General features: G+C 35.0%; 1 protein-coding gene across 3 annotated transcripts in view; it reads right to left on the reverse strand.

Moving 5' to 3' along the window:
* Positions 1-3,866: 3,866 nt before the first annotated feature.
* Positions 3,867-14,111, reverse strand: part of itpk1a (inositol-tetrakisphosphate 1-kinase a) — a 37,066-nt gene continuing 26,821 nt past the window's right edge. For 2 of the 3 annotated variants that reach the window (XM_087296546.1, XM_087296545.1), the window contains 4 exons: positions 12,077-12,242; positions 8,161-8,228; positions 7,781-7,943; positions 3,867-4,859 (listed from right to left, as the gene is read on the reverse strand). In XM_087296546.1, the coding sequence (XP_087152672.1) occupies positions 4,570-4,859; positions 7,781-7,943; positions 8,161-8,228; positions 12,077-12,242 (687 nt within the window). In that variant the 3' untranslated portion in view covers positions 3,867-4,569. 3 annotated transcript variants of the gene reach the window in all.

Raw genomic sequence — 14,111 nt, forward strand, 5'->3', positions numbered from 1 at the left:
CATGCAAACAAGAAATTCCAATAGTATCTGGATCCAGCCTTTATGATGCAAGCTGGTTGCATCACTCAGCGATGCAATGTCAGACATAATGCACTTAATGATGTGAGTTTACTCACTTTGATGGGTAGGGTTAGGGGTGGGGTTAGGTGAGCGCATTAAAAAGCATTGGGTGCAGCTCAGATTGCACTGAACCAGGTCTGCATCCAGACCACTCTCACGAATTCGCAATGTTTTATTAGCTGTTTTTTTTTTTTTTTAGACGGCTCTTTTCTCAAAGAGAAAATGAAGATTTAGATTATTTACAAAGTGTACATCTTGTAGAAATATAACACAACCTCATCTCTGTAGGCACAGGACGTAAACATGACTTCATATTGACGTTGTACCCCAACGTCATGGGGACGTTGGATTTTGTTTGGATATGAAAATCGGGTTGACTTCAGAACCCAACCAAATATCAACGTCTAATCATGTTATACCTTGACATTGTTTGCACTATGACATCTACTGTATCTGACGATGGATTTTGGTCACTTTCTAACACAACCTAAAATCAACCAAATATCAAGTAATTTCATGTCGTTATTAGATGTCAAAATAATGTTGTCCTTATACGCTGGCTAGACATTGAATTTTGATCACTTGACGTTATGACCTAAATCTAACCTAATTTTAACATCTTATGATGTTGTGTGCCTGCTGGGATGGGGCACGAAACATCAATGGAAATGATTAAATGAGCAAATTTAACATATTTTGTCACCTTAGAATTAGAAGATTTTATCTGTCATTTTTATCAAAATTGAGTTATTGATATATTCTTATAAAATGGCAACTTATTTATATTATGGATGTTTTTTTATAAGTTTTTTACATTTTAAGACTTTTTTTTAAAAATGTTACACATACTGTTTGCTATGGAATGCAAAAACTTTGAAGCTCAATATCTCAAAATCATTCAGAACCCAGATAGAACCTTCTAAGGTGACGATTTGTTTGCAGGGTTGTGGGGTAACACATTATAAGTAACACAAGTTACGTAATAGTATTATTTTTCTAAGTAACGAGTAAAGTAAAGCATTACTTTAAAAAAAGTAATAATATTTGAGTTACTTTTTTGAAAATGATTAATAGATTTAAAAAAATAAATTGCTGAATTAAAATGAAAGTAGTCACAATGACTCACACAATCAATGAGAGAATGTGTTCATTATTTTGAAGGCATCGAGGAAAAGGAAAAGAGGATTGTCTCAAGTCAGTGATTTTACTTAAGACAGTTAGGTAGCTAACACATTGCTTTAAACTTTCAATAATCTGCATATATGGCATGTAGAGCTCTGGGGTGAGGAAGTTCTCAGATAACATTAACCTAAATTTGTTGTGTTTTTTTTAAAGCGAAACGTTGGTGTAGGTTATACATTGTGCTGTTAATTTCAGAACTTCTCTTTTAAAAAAAGAAAGAAAAAAAATAAGCTTTGAAAGAGATCAAACCTCAATGAAATAAAATAAAAAGTAACGCAAAAGTATAACGTAATGCATTACTTACCAAAAAAAAAAAAAAAAAAAAAAAAAAAAAAAAATATATATATATATATATATATATATATATATATATATATATATATATATATATATATATATATATTTTTATATATAATAATAATAATAAATATATATAATAGTAACTAAAAAACACAACTAATTAATTTTTGGGGAGTAACTCAATATTGTAATGGTTTAAAACAACTTTTCCCAGCACTGTTTGTCAATCATATTGTGTCCTGTTTGACTGAAAACCTGTATGATTTTCTTTAGTGAGGGACGTTTACTTGATAATAATCTAAGCAAAATGGTTATTTTCTTGCATTTGCGTACAAACAACAACTATTTACACAAATCTATGAAAACAAATCTACAGTAGAAATGCTTTATTGTGCGTGCCAGGGCAGTAGTTGATGATGCTAGCGTGTAAGAATTTGCTGAAATTAAGGTCAGTGTGTGCAAATCACAAAGAAACTTTAGGCTGGTGCTTTAACATATGAAATAAAATAGCAAACCAATAATGCTGGACACTGACACCTATTTAGATAAAAAAAAAATGTTTTAAAAATATATTTTCTGTATTTAAGGTTTTTCTCCCCTTTCTGGTTGATTGGCAAATTATCTTGGTTATTGGTTTTATGAGGTAAAAATGATAAAATGAAAATGGTTTAGACTGCATGTTTGAACTGATCAAGATCTTTGAATTTAGTACTATCCATTTTTTCATGTCAGATGTTTAAGTTTGCCTTCAGTAAGTTGTTGTTGTGCAACACAGGCTCATTCTGAAAACGTAGCCCTATATACATTTCTGGAGAGCGCCAAATACATCCCAGGAGATACCTTTTTTTGCTGCTTTATTTTCGCCAGTCCACTAGAGGCCGCTGTGCACGCTTTTTCAGATTTCAAATTTCTCTTGCGAGTACCATTCGTGCCCTGCTGTTCTCACGTAAATCCACCTCAAACTGCTGTCAACTGACTCACTGGCTTATTGATCCCCCATTCACCCCCTTCCCGAAACCCAAACCAAAAGCACCGATTGACCAGCGCCCATCCACTTCCCTAAACCCAACCCGACAGTGTTTTCAAAAGCGATCCAGAAAAGGAAAACAAAAATGTTATTTACTTGCTTATTTACTTGGCTTTTGCTTTTGTCTAACTTGCTTTCTGGAACCATTCTTCATCAGACTCGAACCCAGTCTTTACAGTCAGCTCTTCACTGCATGTCAAATCCATCAACATACTCTGCAAGCCACAGGACAAACTGGTAACAGCGGGAAAGCCGTCCATATGGAGGTAAGTGGTCAGCTGCTAGCGTGAAAAAGGAACAGCGTAATACGGCCTGATATCATTTGTTTTAAAGATGAAGCATACATATTTCAGGCTACATAATTCACGATCTCCAAAAATGTATATAGTTATATTTTAGAATGACCCTAGTTGTTGTTGTGTAAATGAACGGCCAAAATGTGTAAAAAGTGGAATGTTTTTATTTAAAACTGGTGTCACATAAACTCTAAAACATGAGATATTTGGAAAAATGGTAAGGGTCCCACTTTATATAGTGGCCTAAACTAATATGTACTTACACAGGAATTAATAGTTTGTTACAATGTACTTATTGTGTAAATACATGTATTTACTGTGTACTTATGCTTAATTAAATACATGTATGTAATTACATCTGTAATTAACTTTTGAAATTACATTTGTAAATACACTGTTGACCATCCCTTACACCTTAACCCACCCTTAAACCTACCCATGCCACCAAACCTGTCCATAACCCAACCTCTATCCCAACTCAAAAGCACCACAAATACATTATAAACACAGTAAGTACATTGTATTTATTTTCTGATGTCAGTACATGGTAGTTAAGGACACTTAATATAAAGTGGGACCGGTAAGACTTTATTTTGATGGTGTCTTTTGCACATTTTATTGACTAAAAGCTGCATTGCAACTACATGCCAATTACTTCTCATTCAGGGGGTCCACGGGGTCTTACAAAGTATTAAAAGTTGATAAACCAATGTAGAGAAATTTAAGGCCCTTAAAAAGTATTAAAGAGTCTTAAAAGCTATTTTGCAAGGTATTACATTTTATTTCATTTTTGATTATGCATTGTATGGTTGTATGCTAAAGTTTGCCTGAATTAAATCTGTGACTATCAGGATGCTGTGTAGTGTATGAAATCAATAAATCCTGCTAGATTTGACATCATGCTGCTTTGTTTACTGCAGTAACCAAGGCAACACCATTATTTCTGCACTTCTATTGGCACCAACCTGCTGAATTAGAGGTATTGTTCAGAAACAAAGTGCTCTTTTGAACCTTGATTTTAATTTATTGAACAAAAACAGTATTGTGTAAACAGTACAGAAATATTCTGTGAATGAAATATCTAGTCGTACAGGTTTGAAATAACATGTTAAACATTTTCACTTTTGAGTGACAGTCATTTTAGGCAATAAAAGCATAACCCCTAAATGATCTCATATCATCTTCCAGTATACAAGGATTTTACATAATTTTCTGGACCCCTTCAAATGTGAAATGATTCTTCATCTTTCTTTCCTTTTATTTAATCTAACGCTACTTAACTTTTTTTAAAAAAACAAAGTTGCTATTATTGGAACAGATTCATCACAAGCAGATTGCTTATGACAGCAATAAAAGACTTTCTCTTAGTAAGCCACAATTCATCATACACACCAGAAGAGAAGTCTTAGTCTTATTTAAATAGTGCAACGTCTTACATCCAAATCATGATACTCATTTTCCTTTTCAAGCATCTCATTAATATATTAGCAATATCTTCATTTTCTCCTTGTTCTGCAAATCAAACTCAGTGCAACATTCATAACAGTAAAGTAAATCACATTCATTTTTTCCAAGATCAGCTCGTCCCTTTCAAACATTAAATTAAATAATTGACAAAAATCAATAAAACATTTATTAATTGTTCCAACATTTTGCCAATAATGAATTGTCTGTACACCTATGCACTAATGAAACTCTTTATAGTCACTGCGAGGACGTCTCTGCTGTTAAACTGGATCTGGTGTGCTGGTGAAAGTTCGGAGTCATGCAGCCGCCGCAACAACTCAGTCCCTGATGCGGACCCTTCTTGATCCCCTCGCTGTCCATCAACCAGCTGCTGTCATTTCCCAGCATGCCGCAGTGTACGGTCTGGCTCTGCGCCGTCCCGTTGACTCTCAGGTGCCCACACGCCACTCCATTACAAACCTGACCTTGCAGGACGCTGCTGATGTGGCTCAAAAGGTCGTCGAAAAACTCCGGGACTCCTTCGTAACCTGGATTTCAGATAAGAGAAGTGAGACTGGCGAGAGGCAGATTATTAATCATCTGTTGTGTTGCTCCTGCGGCCTCATGGGACTCGTCAGCTGAGCCACTGAGAGATTTCAAAGTGCCGTTCCCTGCTAGATACACAAGATCGCTATGGCAACAGGCGGAAAGAAGGCCAGGTGGCTTTTAGACTTACTACTGTACGCTGGCAAACACAGCTAAGCCTTGACATACTGACAAAAGTACTTTCTCATGTACTTTTGCCATAATTCACACTGAAAAAAAAATTACAAGATGATTCCTTGGATTTACAAGATTTTTTAAGTTAAGAAGTAGTAAACAATTTATTTCGGCTGAATTTAAACAAACAAATTTAGTTGAACACGACTAAATTTAATTTGTTTGTTTAAATTCAACAAATTGTTTGCAAACATAGGGCTCTACTTTGACGGTCCATGCGCAAAACTGAAAGCGCAGGGCACAAACGCAAGGTGTGTCAGAATCCATGGGCCCTATCATACACCCGGCGCAATGTGGCGCAAGGCGTGACGCAATTTTTATTTGCTACTTTTAGCTTGGCGCAAGAGTCGTTTTGACGTTTTGCGCCACGCTGTTTAAATAGCAAATGCATTTGCGCTCATATGTGCGCCCATAGGCGTTCTGGTCTAAAAGAGCAGGCGTGTTTTGTCGCGTTGCTATTTTGAGAAACTGTAATAGTCTTTTCTTTAGACCAGAACAAACTCGGTCTAAAGTCCGGCGCAGAGTGCGCCTCGCTTTCACACTGCTCAATAAACAAGATGTGGAGCAATACGCAAATATCTTTAAATTAAAAAAAAAAATTAAAATATTAAGGATATATATAGGATAATAATAATAATAATAATAATAATAATAATAATAATTCCTTACATTTATATAGCGCTTTTCTGGGCACTCAAAGCGCTTTACATAGTGGGGGGGATCTCCTCATCCACCACCAGTGTGCAGCATCCACCTGGATGACGCGACGGCAGCCATTTTTGCGCCAGACCGCACACCACACACCAGCTGATTGGTGGAGAGGAGACAGTGATGCAGCCATCACTTACAAGGGGTATATAATAACAATAAGGGTATATATATAGGATATAAATATAAAGGATTAAATGTAATGTACGTCATGTAAATAGCAAATGCGCTTATGGCGCGACGCAACTGGCTCTTAAAGGGAATGGGAGATGAGACTCTGATTGGTTTATTCTCAAAACACACCTATAACTCATTAAGAAAATAATCTCAACCCTTTTAGACCATGTGCCATGGCACAAAGCGGATTTTCCCATCCTTATATCAGCACATATGGGGCTCTATTTTAACGGATCATGCGCAGAGTGCAAAACACTGGGCGCAAAATGCAGGGCGCAAGCGCTTTTAGGGCGTGTCAAAATGTATTTTTGCTTATATAAGGATGCTTTGCTAATATAATCCGCTTTGTGCCGTGGCGCATGGTCTAAAAGGGTTGAGATTATTTTCTTAATGAGTTATAGGTGTGTTTTAAGAATAAACCAATCAGAGTCTCATCTCCCATTCCCTTTAAGAGCCAGTTGCGTCGCGCCAAAAGCGCATTTGCTATTTACATGACGTACGTTCACTTTCGCTTTCGCTCTCGTAGATGGAAAGCTTTACGCACAGACATCAATTAGCCTATAAAAAAAAAATATTTTATTTGTTAAGCGCAAAGATTTGTTTAAAAACTATTTCTAAATTCGGTTCTAATTTCCAGCAAACGAATAAATGATTAATAATAACAAAGTGTGGTCAAAATACTGAGTTATTTCCAAATACACCTGCTATGCCCCATATGGTCTTAAACCTGACAGGTGGACAAATCTATGCTTGTTTTTAATAAAACAAATATAAATATGGATATTATAAATAATACTGTTAATAATAATAACATTATACAAAAGCAAATTGAATGAACTGAAAAAGCCTCCTGAGATGAAGGATTCAAGGCAGTGGTTTTTAAATTCATGCAGGCTAAAAAAAATAATGTTTCGTAATATTTTAATTTTTTATGTTTGAATCCTATATATATACTTATTATATCCTATATATATCCTTAATATTTTAATTCTTTTTCATATGTAAAGATATTTGTGTATTGCTCCACATCTTGTGTGTGAGCAGTGTGTAAGCGAGGCTGTTCTAAAGAACAGACTATAACAGTTTCTCAAAAGAGCAACTCGCCAAAACACACCTGCTTTTTTAGACGAGAACGCCTATGGACGCACATATGAGCGCAAATGCATTTGCTATTTAAAAAGCGTGGCGCAACACCTCAAAATGACCCTTTCGCCAAGCTAAAAGTAGCAAATAAAAATTGCGTTGCACTGTGCATATAAAATATATGGAAGGCAATCAGAGTCAAAAGACTTAAAAACAAAATATTTGAAATCTGATTGTGAATGACAGTGTCATCACATCAACAAGTATTTGACAATATATTTGCATTCGCGCCACACTGGTATACTGCAGTATAAATAAAGACAAAAGACTCCATGTTTGTTCATACAGGTATGTACATATGCAAACATCAGACATTATATAGCCTTCCATAAAATTGCCACCTTAAGGTCAAACCATAAATACTGACACAATCAAACTGCATGCATTTTGTTTAAAACATTTGTCATTTAAAACAACTGCCTTCCATATTCATGTAAACAGAAGAGACAAATTTAATGCACATTTGAATGAAACTATTGTCCATTTAATGTTTAGATAATTGTGTATTGCATTTAAAACCACAACAAATTATGTGTTTATTACTCCATACTGACACCATGTGGTTGGTCTGGATTATTGCTGGTTTTGAAAGTGAATAGAGTTCAGTGCATAGAGATAAGGTAAATTACCCAATTAAAGCATTGTGAGGAACTGCACGTACCCGGAAAAGCGTTGATGTCGATGACGGCGTGCTGCCCAGTCTGGTTGTTGATGATGATGTCAATCCCAAACAGAGAGATGCCAAGGGCCTGGCGTAACTTTCTGGAAATTTTCTGAATGACCTCATTGCTTGGCTTCCAGGACTGGCCCACCATGTTGTCCCTCTAGAGGAAACAGGACATTTTTTAATGTAGTGAACATTTTTAAATGCACTTTTTTTTGTAAGTGCTCCTTTATAAAGTTTAAAGTTTAGTTAAATACTAAGATTCAATTACATATTTACACAACAGTTTTTTTCTAATTTTAAAAATTAAAATTTTTGAATTCAGTGGATAAAGCATTAAATGAGCTGAAAATACTGTATGATGCATGTGGACTTACACAGGTCAGATGAGAAGAGGACTCTGGTTTGGACACATGATGACTGTTGAAGGATATTGCTCTCCTGTCTAGAATATTTTTTTAAAAATACAGAAAAAAGGCTTTTATAAAGCTTTTGGTCAATTTTGTAAGAAGTAATAATATTATTTAGCAAAGTGGCATTAAACTAATCAAAAATCATATGGAAATCTGATTAATGGCAAAAATTACATGCCGTAAAATTTCATATGTGGATTTCACATATATAAAATATATGTAATAAATGCTAAACTTATGTTTATATTGGTTTATTTTCTTCAACCTTTGAAATTATATGTATGTATGTATATGTTCAAATATATTAACTGTAATTTTTATGTGTTCATATATACAGTAGCTATATACTATGAACGTATATGTAATTAACTACATCTACTACTACTACTAATAATAATAATTATTATTAATAATTCCATAAGTTTATATTGAATTTTTCAGGACACATTTTTGAGGGGAATCTCTTCATCCACCACCAGTGTGCAGCATCCACCTGGATGAGGCGATTCCCATGTGGTCTCCCATTCAGGTACTGACCGGGTAGCTTCAGTGGGTGACCATATGACAGTTGCAGAGAGCAAGCTGCCGGCATATACTATACCAGTGGTGCTCATCCCTGTTCCCAGAGATCGACCTTCCTGCAAAGTTCAGCTTCAACCCAGATCAAACACACCTGAACCAATTAATTAGAACCGGAATACAGGCAGGTGTGTTTGATATGGGTAGCAACTGAAATCTGCAGAAAGGTGGATCTCCAGGAACAGGGTTGGTCACGCCTGTACTGTACTGTACTATACTATACTATACTATACTATATGTACATATTTAAAATTCTAATGGTTCCAAAAAATCTATGTAAATGGCCATTTTTTATATTTCTTTTAAAATATATGTTGCATACATGACATATATTCTATATATGTGACATCCAAATATGAACTTGTATGTCATTTCTGCAATTTGCATATATTAGATTTCATTATAAGAATTAAAGACATGTCCTTTTAAATAAATGCTGTTCTTTTAAACTATTTTGAATAAACACAAATAGAAAATTTGTAGATTAAAATGATGATTTAATATGTTAACATGTGACAGTATTTTGATATATTTTTCATCCATTGAGAGTTTTATAAACATCAAAAATCTTTCTGACCTCATACTTGTGACCAATACATCCAGTAAACATATAATTTTCATAAAGTTTTTTTTTTTTTTTTAGAGAAAAATCCACAATGTATTGCCTCATTATAAACTTAAAACAAAATAATTGACCAATTCTAGCCAACAGTGAATTTGCTTGGCCATTGGGGGGCATAATTCACCAAACCACTCTGATATCTGAGGAGAAACCCTTTGAGTTGCTTATTTAATGAATACCACGTTAAAGACTAAATAAAGCAGTTCTCTGTAAGAGTGTCTAAACATCAGCAGCATATGCTGAAAGACTGGTCTGGACAGACTGAGAGGCCTCGCCTTCACACAAGTGCCATTAACGTCAATCTTACTTTGTTTCTGATTTTAAACAAAAGCTTAAACCTTATAAAAACTTCCAGAGAATGTAAGTTTGTTAGGATGGGATGTTCTTTGATAGACTATAACTAAAGTGATCTGATGTCTAAATGATGTCTGGAACCATGCAAAGTGCTTTTATTGGTGTTGATGCCTGGCTCTCACACAGAAAGCAGATGTGTCTCTATTTGTAAGTGAAAACCTTGATAAATACAACAAATACAATAAAATAATCAATATGAAGAGCCAGAAAAAACTACAAATGCTACTATTCAAAAGTTAAAAGTCCCATATGTACAGCAAAGGTAAATTGCTTGGGAAAAAAGGGATATTATGAAACAGTCTGTCAAATGATCCTTAAGATATCGTTCTGATATGCTGATTTGGTGATGAAGAAATCTTCAGTGTTGTTGGAATGCTGTAAATGGGGAGGCTGTGTGATATTTTTGCAAAACTCATGAGACTATCTCAGATTACTTCTGTAAATATAAACTATAACAGTATGTATTTTAAATATCTGTAAAGTCATTCATGTCTTTTCTTATCAATTGAATGATTAAAAATAAAATGATTACTTTCTTTCAAAAAATACTGTGCTTACAATTTCGCAGTAACGAAATATAAAAATTATTGTTAACTACAACTACTACAAGCATAGAAACTGAAAACCATGTTTATTACTGTGAATTAAACAAACAATAACATAAAATTCACACTGACTGAATATATATTATTCATTCATTCATTTTCTTTTCGGCTTAGTCCCTTTATTAATCTGGGGTTGTCACAGTGATATGAACCTCCAACTTATCCAGCATATGTTTTATGCAGTAAATGCCCTTCCAGCTGCATCCCATCACTGGGAAACACCCATACACTCTTGAATAAATATAAGTGCTGGGAAAAGATTAATCATGGTTAACCGCATCCAAAATAAAAGTTTGTGTTGACATAATATAAGTGTGTACTGTGTACATTTATTATGTATATATAAATACACACACACACGCATACATATACTTGAGAAAATTCCACATGATCTTACATGTGCTTAAAATTATATTTGCGCTTACTTGAGCTGCTGTTTAACAGTCAGAAAAGAAATAGTGATGAAATAAATATACATTTTTTTACTTTTCTTTAAACAAAAAACTAAGTTTTTTTTACAAGTACAAATTCAAATTTGTTGCCTGTATCCATTTTAAAAGCAGACACTAGACAAAGATGAATCTTTCAAGTGTTTGCGCATGTTATCAAAAGCTTTTGAAATGCTAGGAGTTCGGCTTTAGACTTTGGTCTTAAATGTGCAGTGTGTACGTTTGACACCCAGTGGTTGAACTTGGTATCGCATTCCTGGATCAGAACAAATCAAGCACAGGTTGCCAGATTGATGACCAACAGGAGTGAGTCTGACTATCAAGCCTGAAGGCCGAAATAAAAATCGCGTTCTATATAAAAGCAACAGCACACAATAGAAGGAGTATGCTCCATATTAAAAGGAGTTTTTGTTCTAACCAACACCTGGAATTAATATATTAGAAACGGCTTCTATTTCTAGCAGCTGAACAACAGAAAACTGACAATAATTACTCCAGGTACACCTTATGTGCTTTATTCTGTGTTAAATGCTAACAATGTGAGTTTGAATGCCATTTTATATGACATTTTTTGCCATATACTGAAAGCAGCAGCTTCAGTGCTTTGAATGGCTGTTTAAATTTCTGTCGTGTTTCAATGAATTTCGTTCATCACTGCAATTCTCATCATGTAGCCTGTTGTTAGGACACACTGTTACAATGTAACCTGCTCACTAATTTTTAAGTTTGTAATATTTATGTTATTTGCTAATTAATAACTACCTCATGTGGAACACTGAATCTGCGTCTCATTTTGGTGTCTGCTACTGTCCACTAGAGGTCGCTTTTTTGTCACGGGCGCTTGCTTTAAGAGCCTTTATGAATGAATGAATGAATGAATAAATGAATGAATGGATGAATACATAAATTAAATATATGGTTTTCCGTCAAGGCAACCTGGGGTGCTGAAATATGATTGGCTAAACTGGCATTGGCCGTGTAAAAGGACCAAAACAAAGACAAATGTTCCGGCATGTAGCAAACATTTTCAAAGCAGAATATCTGACTTTAGTATGGTTTTTCAGATAAACAAGAATGCTCACTTGGCATGTTTCTTAAATATCTGCAAACATATGGTATTTTTATGCTTTAGAAGAGACAAAAACTTACAGCATTTTTTATTAAGCGTTTATAAAGAGTTTTATTTTGAGACTTTTTTTTTACACTTCTGTGCAAATGACATTCATCAAACACTTTGAATCGTCTGTCATTTTGGTGTTGCGCAAACTGACCTGTAGGTCCAGATGGGAAATTCCTAATGGAGGGCCTTTGCACCACACTGTAGGCCTCGCCAACCACAAACACCTTATAGAGAACTGCATTATGGTTAATGAAGCTCTGGAGGACACATGGAGGCTTGATGTCTTTCAGATCTTCCTCGCTGAAGATGATGGCCATCTATTAAACAGAAACCACATTCCACAACATTTTATATACATGGTATCTTCAAATATACAGGAAATGTAAAGCTACAGCATACGCTTTCACAACACTAACACTGCCACACCAAACCCCCTCAATCCATGCATGTTCCTTTAACTAAGTAAACCTCTGTGCTCACAGTCATAAAACACATGACCATCAACCTGTTTGCACAAACACGCTCGTTCTGCAGTGGATGGTGACACATTAATCTGGTACGCCCCTCATTGTCAACACTGTAAAACAGGGTTATAAGAGTCTTCATGCAGCTTTCTGAAGGAATGTGCGCGATCGAGACTTTGCCTGTACATTAGTCACAGAAATCAAAGATATGGTCACCATCGCAACAGAGGCTGTTAATCATCCACGAGTACAGCAGCCTGAACTCGCAAAACACAACTGATGGAGGGCTGCAACATTCTGATGAACTGAGAATCTTGATGTTTTTGGGGTAAAAAAAAAAACAACAATCTACAAACAAAATCCAGATCAAGATTCTCCCTCAATTCTGATAAAAAAAGTCTTTCAATTGTTTGAATATTTTGTGCTTTTTTTTATTAAATAAGTGATTCAGGTAGTCAATCATAAACGCATGTGAAGGTCCATATGTTGCTCAGTAGATATTTATTTTGAATGTTCTATACAGTATGAAAGTGAGTAGACTGAATGTAATCTGAATGTACTACAATTGCCATGTTGTCGTTATCAGTTGACAGAGCTATATTAGTTATGTTGCTTCACTGCCATTAATAAATTCCCTAATGATGCTTCATGGGTTAGCTTTTATGATATTGTGTATTGAGCATCTGGTCATACTACTTGGCATTTTCCGTTTTTTTGTTGTTGTTGTTGTTGTTGTTTATTTGTTTGTTTTATTAGTTGCTTGTTTTAATTTTGGAAAAATCTAAGTTTTTGAATGAATGATTAATTGACACAAGACTTCACACATATCATTCCTGGATAAGGGGCCGATCCAAAAACGCGAGGTGAACCCTACTGTCTTTTTTTATTAAAAAGAAAAAAAGAAAAAGCGTGGTGCTTTTTTATGTCACTAGGCAATGACTAAATCAGCTTGGTATTGTGTGAGAGTGTTGCTGTTGATATTGTTATAAATTTAATATTTAATAATATTGGGATACTCAATATTTGTGAAGTCATACAGCTCCAGATAACTCAAAACTGCAACCACAAGTCTCTCCTCAGTCTTCAAAAGTCTCCATTGCTGTCTTGACAACACAAAGCATCTCAACAAAAACCCCGCCTCTGCTTTCATTTGATTGGAAAATGATACAGACGTGAGTTGACTTTTTTTTTTAACTGTGAGTGCAAAACGCAAGGCACGCAAGGCGTATAAGCAGCGTGCAAAATGCTCGCTGCTGTTTGCAAATCATGGTAAAAAAGGTGCCTTTCAATGCAAAAATTGAAAAAGAAAAAAGAAGTTGACAAGAAAAAAAGAAGTGCGTGGTGCTATTTATGTTGCTAGAAACCGCTGGCCGTAGTGTATGTCTGTGAATGAAAACATATTGATAGTTCCCAGTACTAGGTTGCAGCTGGAAGGGCATTCACAGTGTAAAACTTATGCTGGATAAAATGGTGGTTCACTCCGCTGAAGGAAAATGAATGAATGAAGTCATATAGCTCTGGATAACTCAAAACTGCTACCACTAGTTTCTCCTTAATCTTTAAAAGACTCTGCAGTCGTCTTGACAACACAAACACTGCTGTCACCTCAACGAAAACCCGCCTCTGCTTTCATTTGATTGGAGAATAAGAAAAAATGTGACTGACGTATCGTGCCTTTTCTGCTCAGAGTTGACTTTTTTTCAACTGCAGACGCACATAGAT

Source organism: Danio rerio, chromosome 20, assembly GCF_052040795.2.
Source record: "Danio rerio strain M-AB ecotype USA chromosome 20, GRCz13ab, whole genome shotgun sequence".
NCBI lineage: Eukaryota > Metazoa > Chordata > Actinopteri > Cypriniformes > Danionidae > Danio > Danio rerio.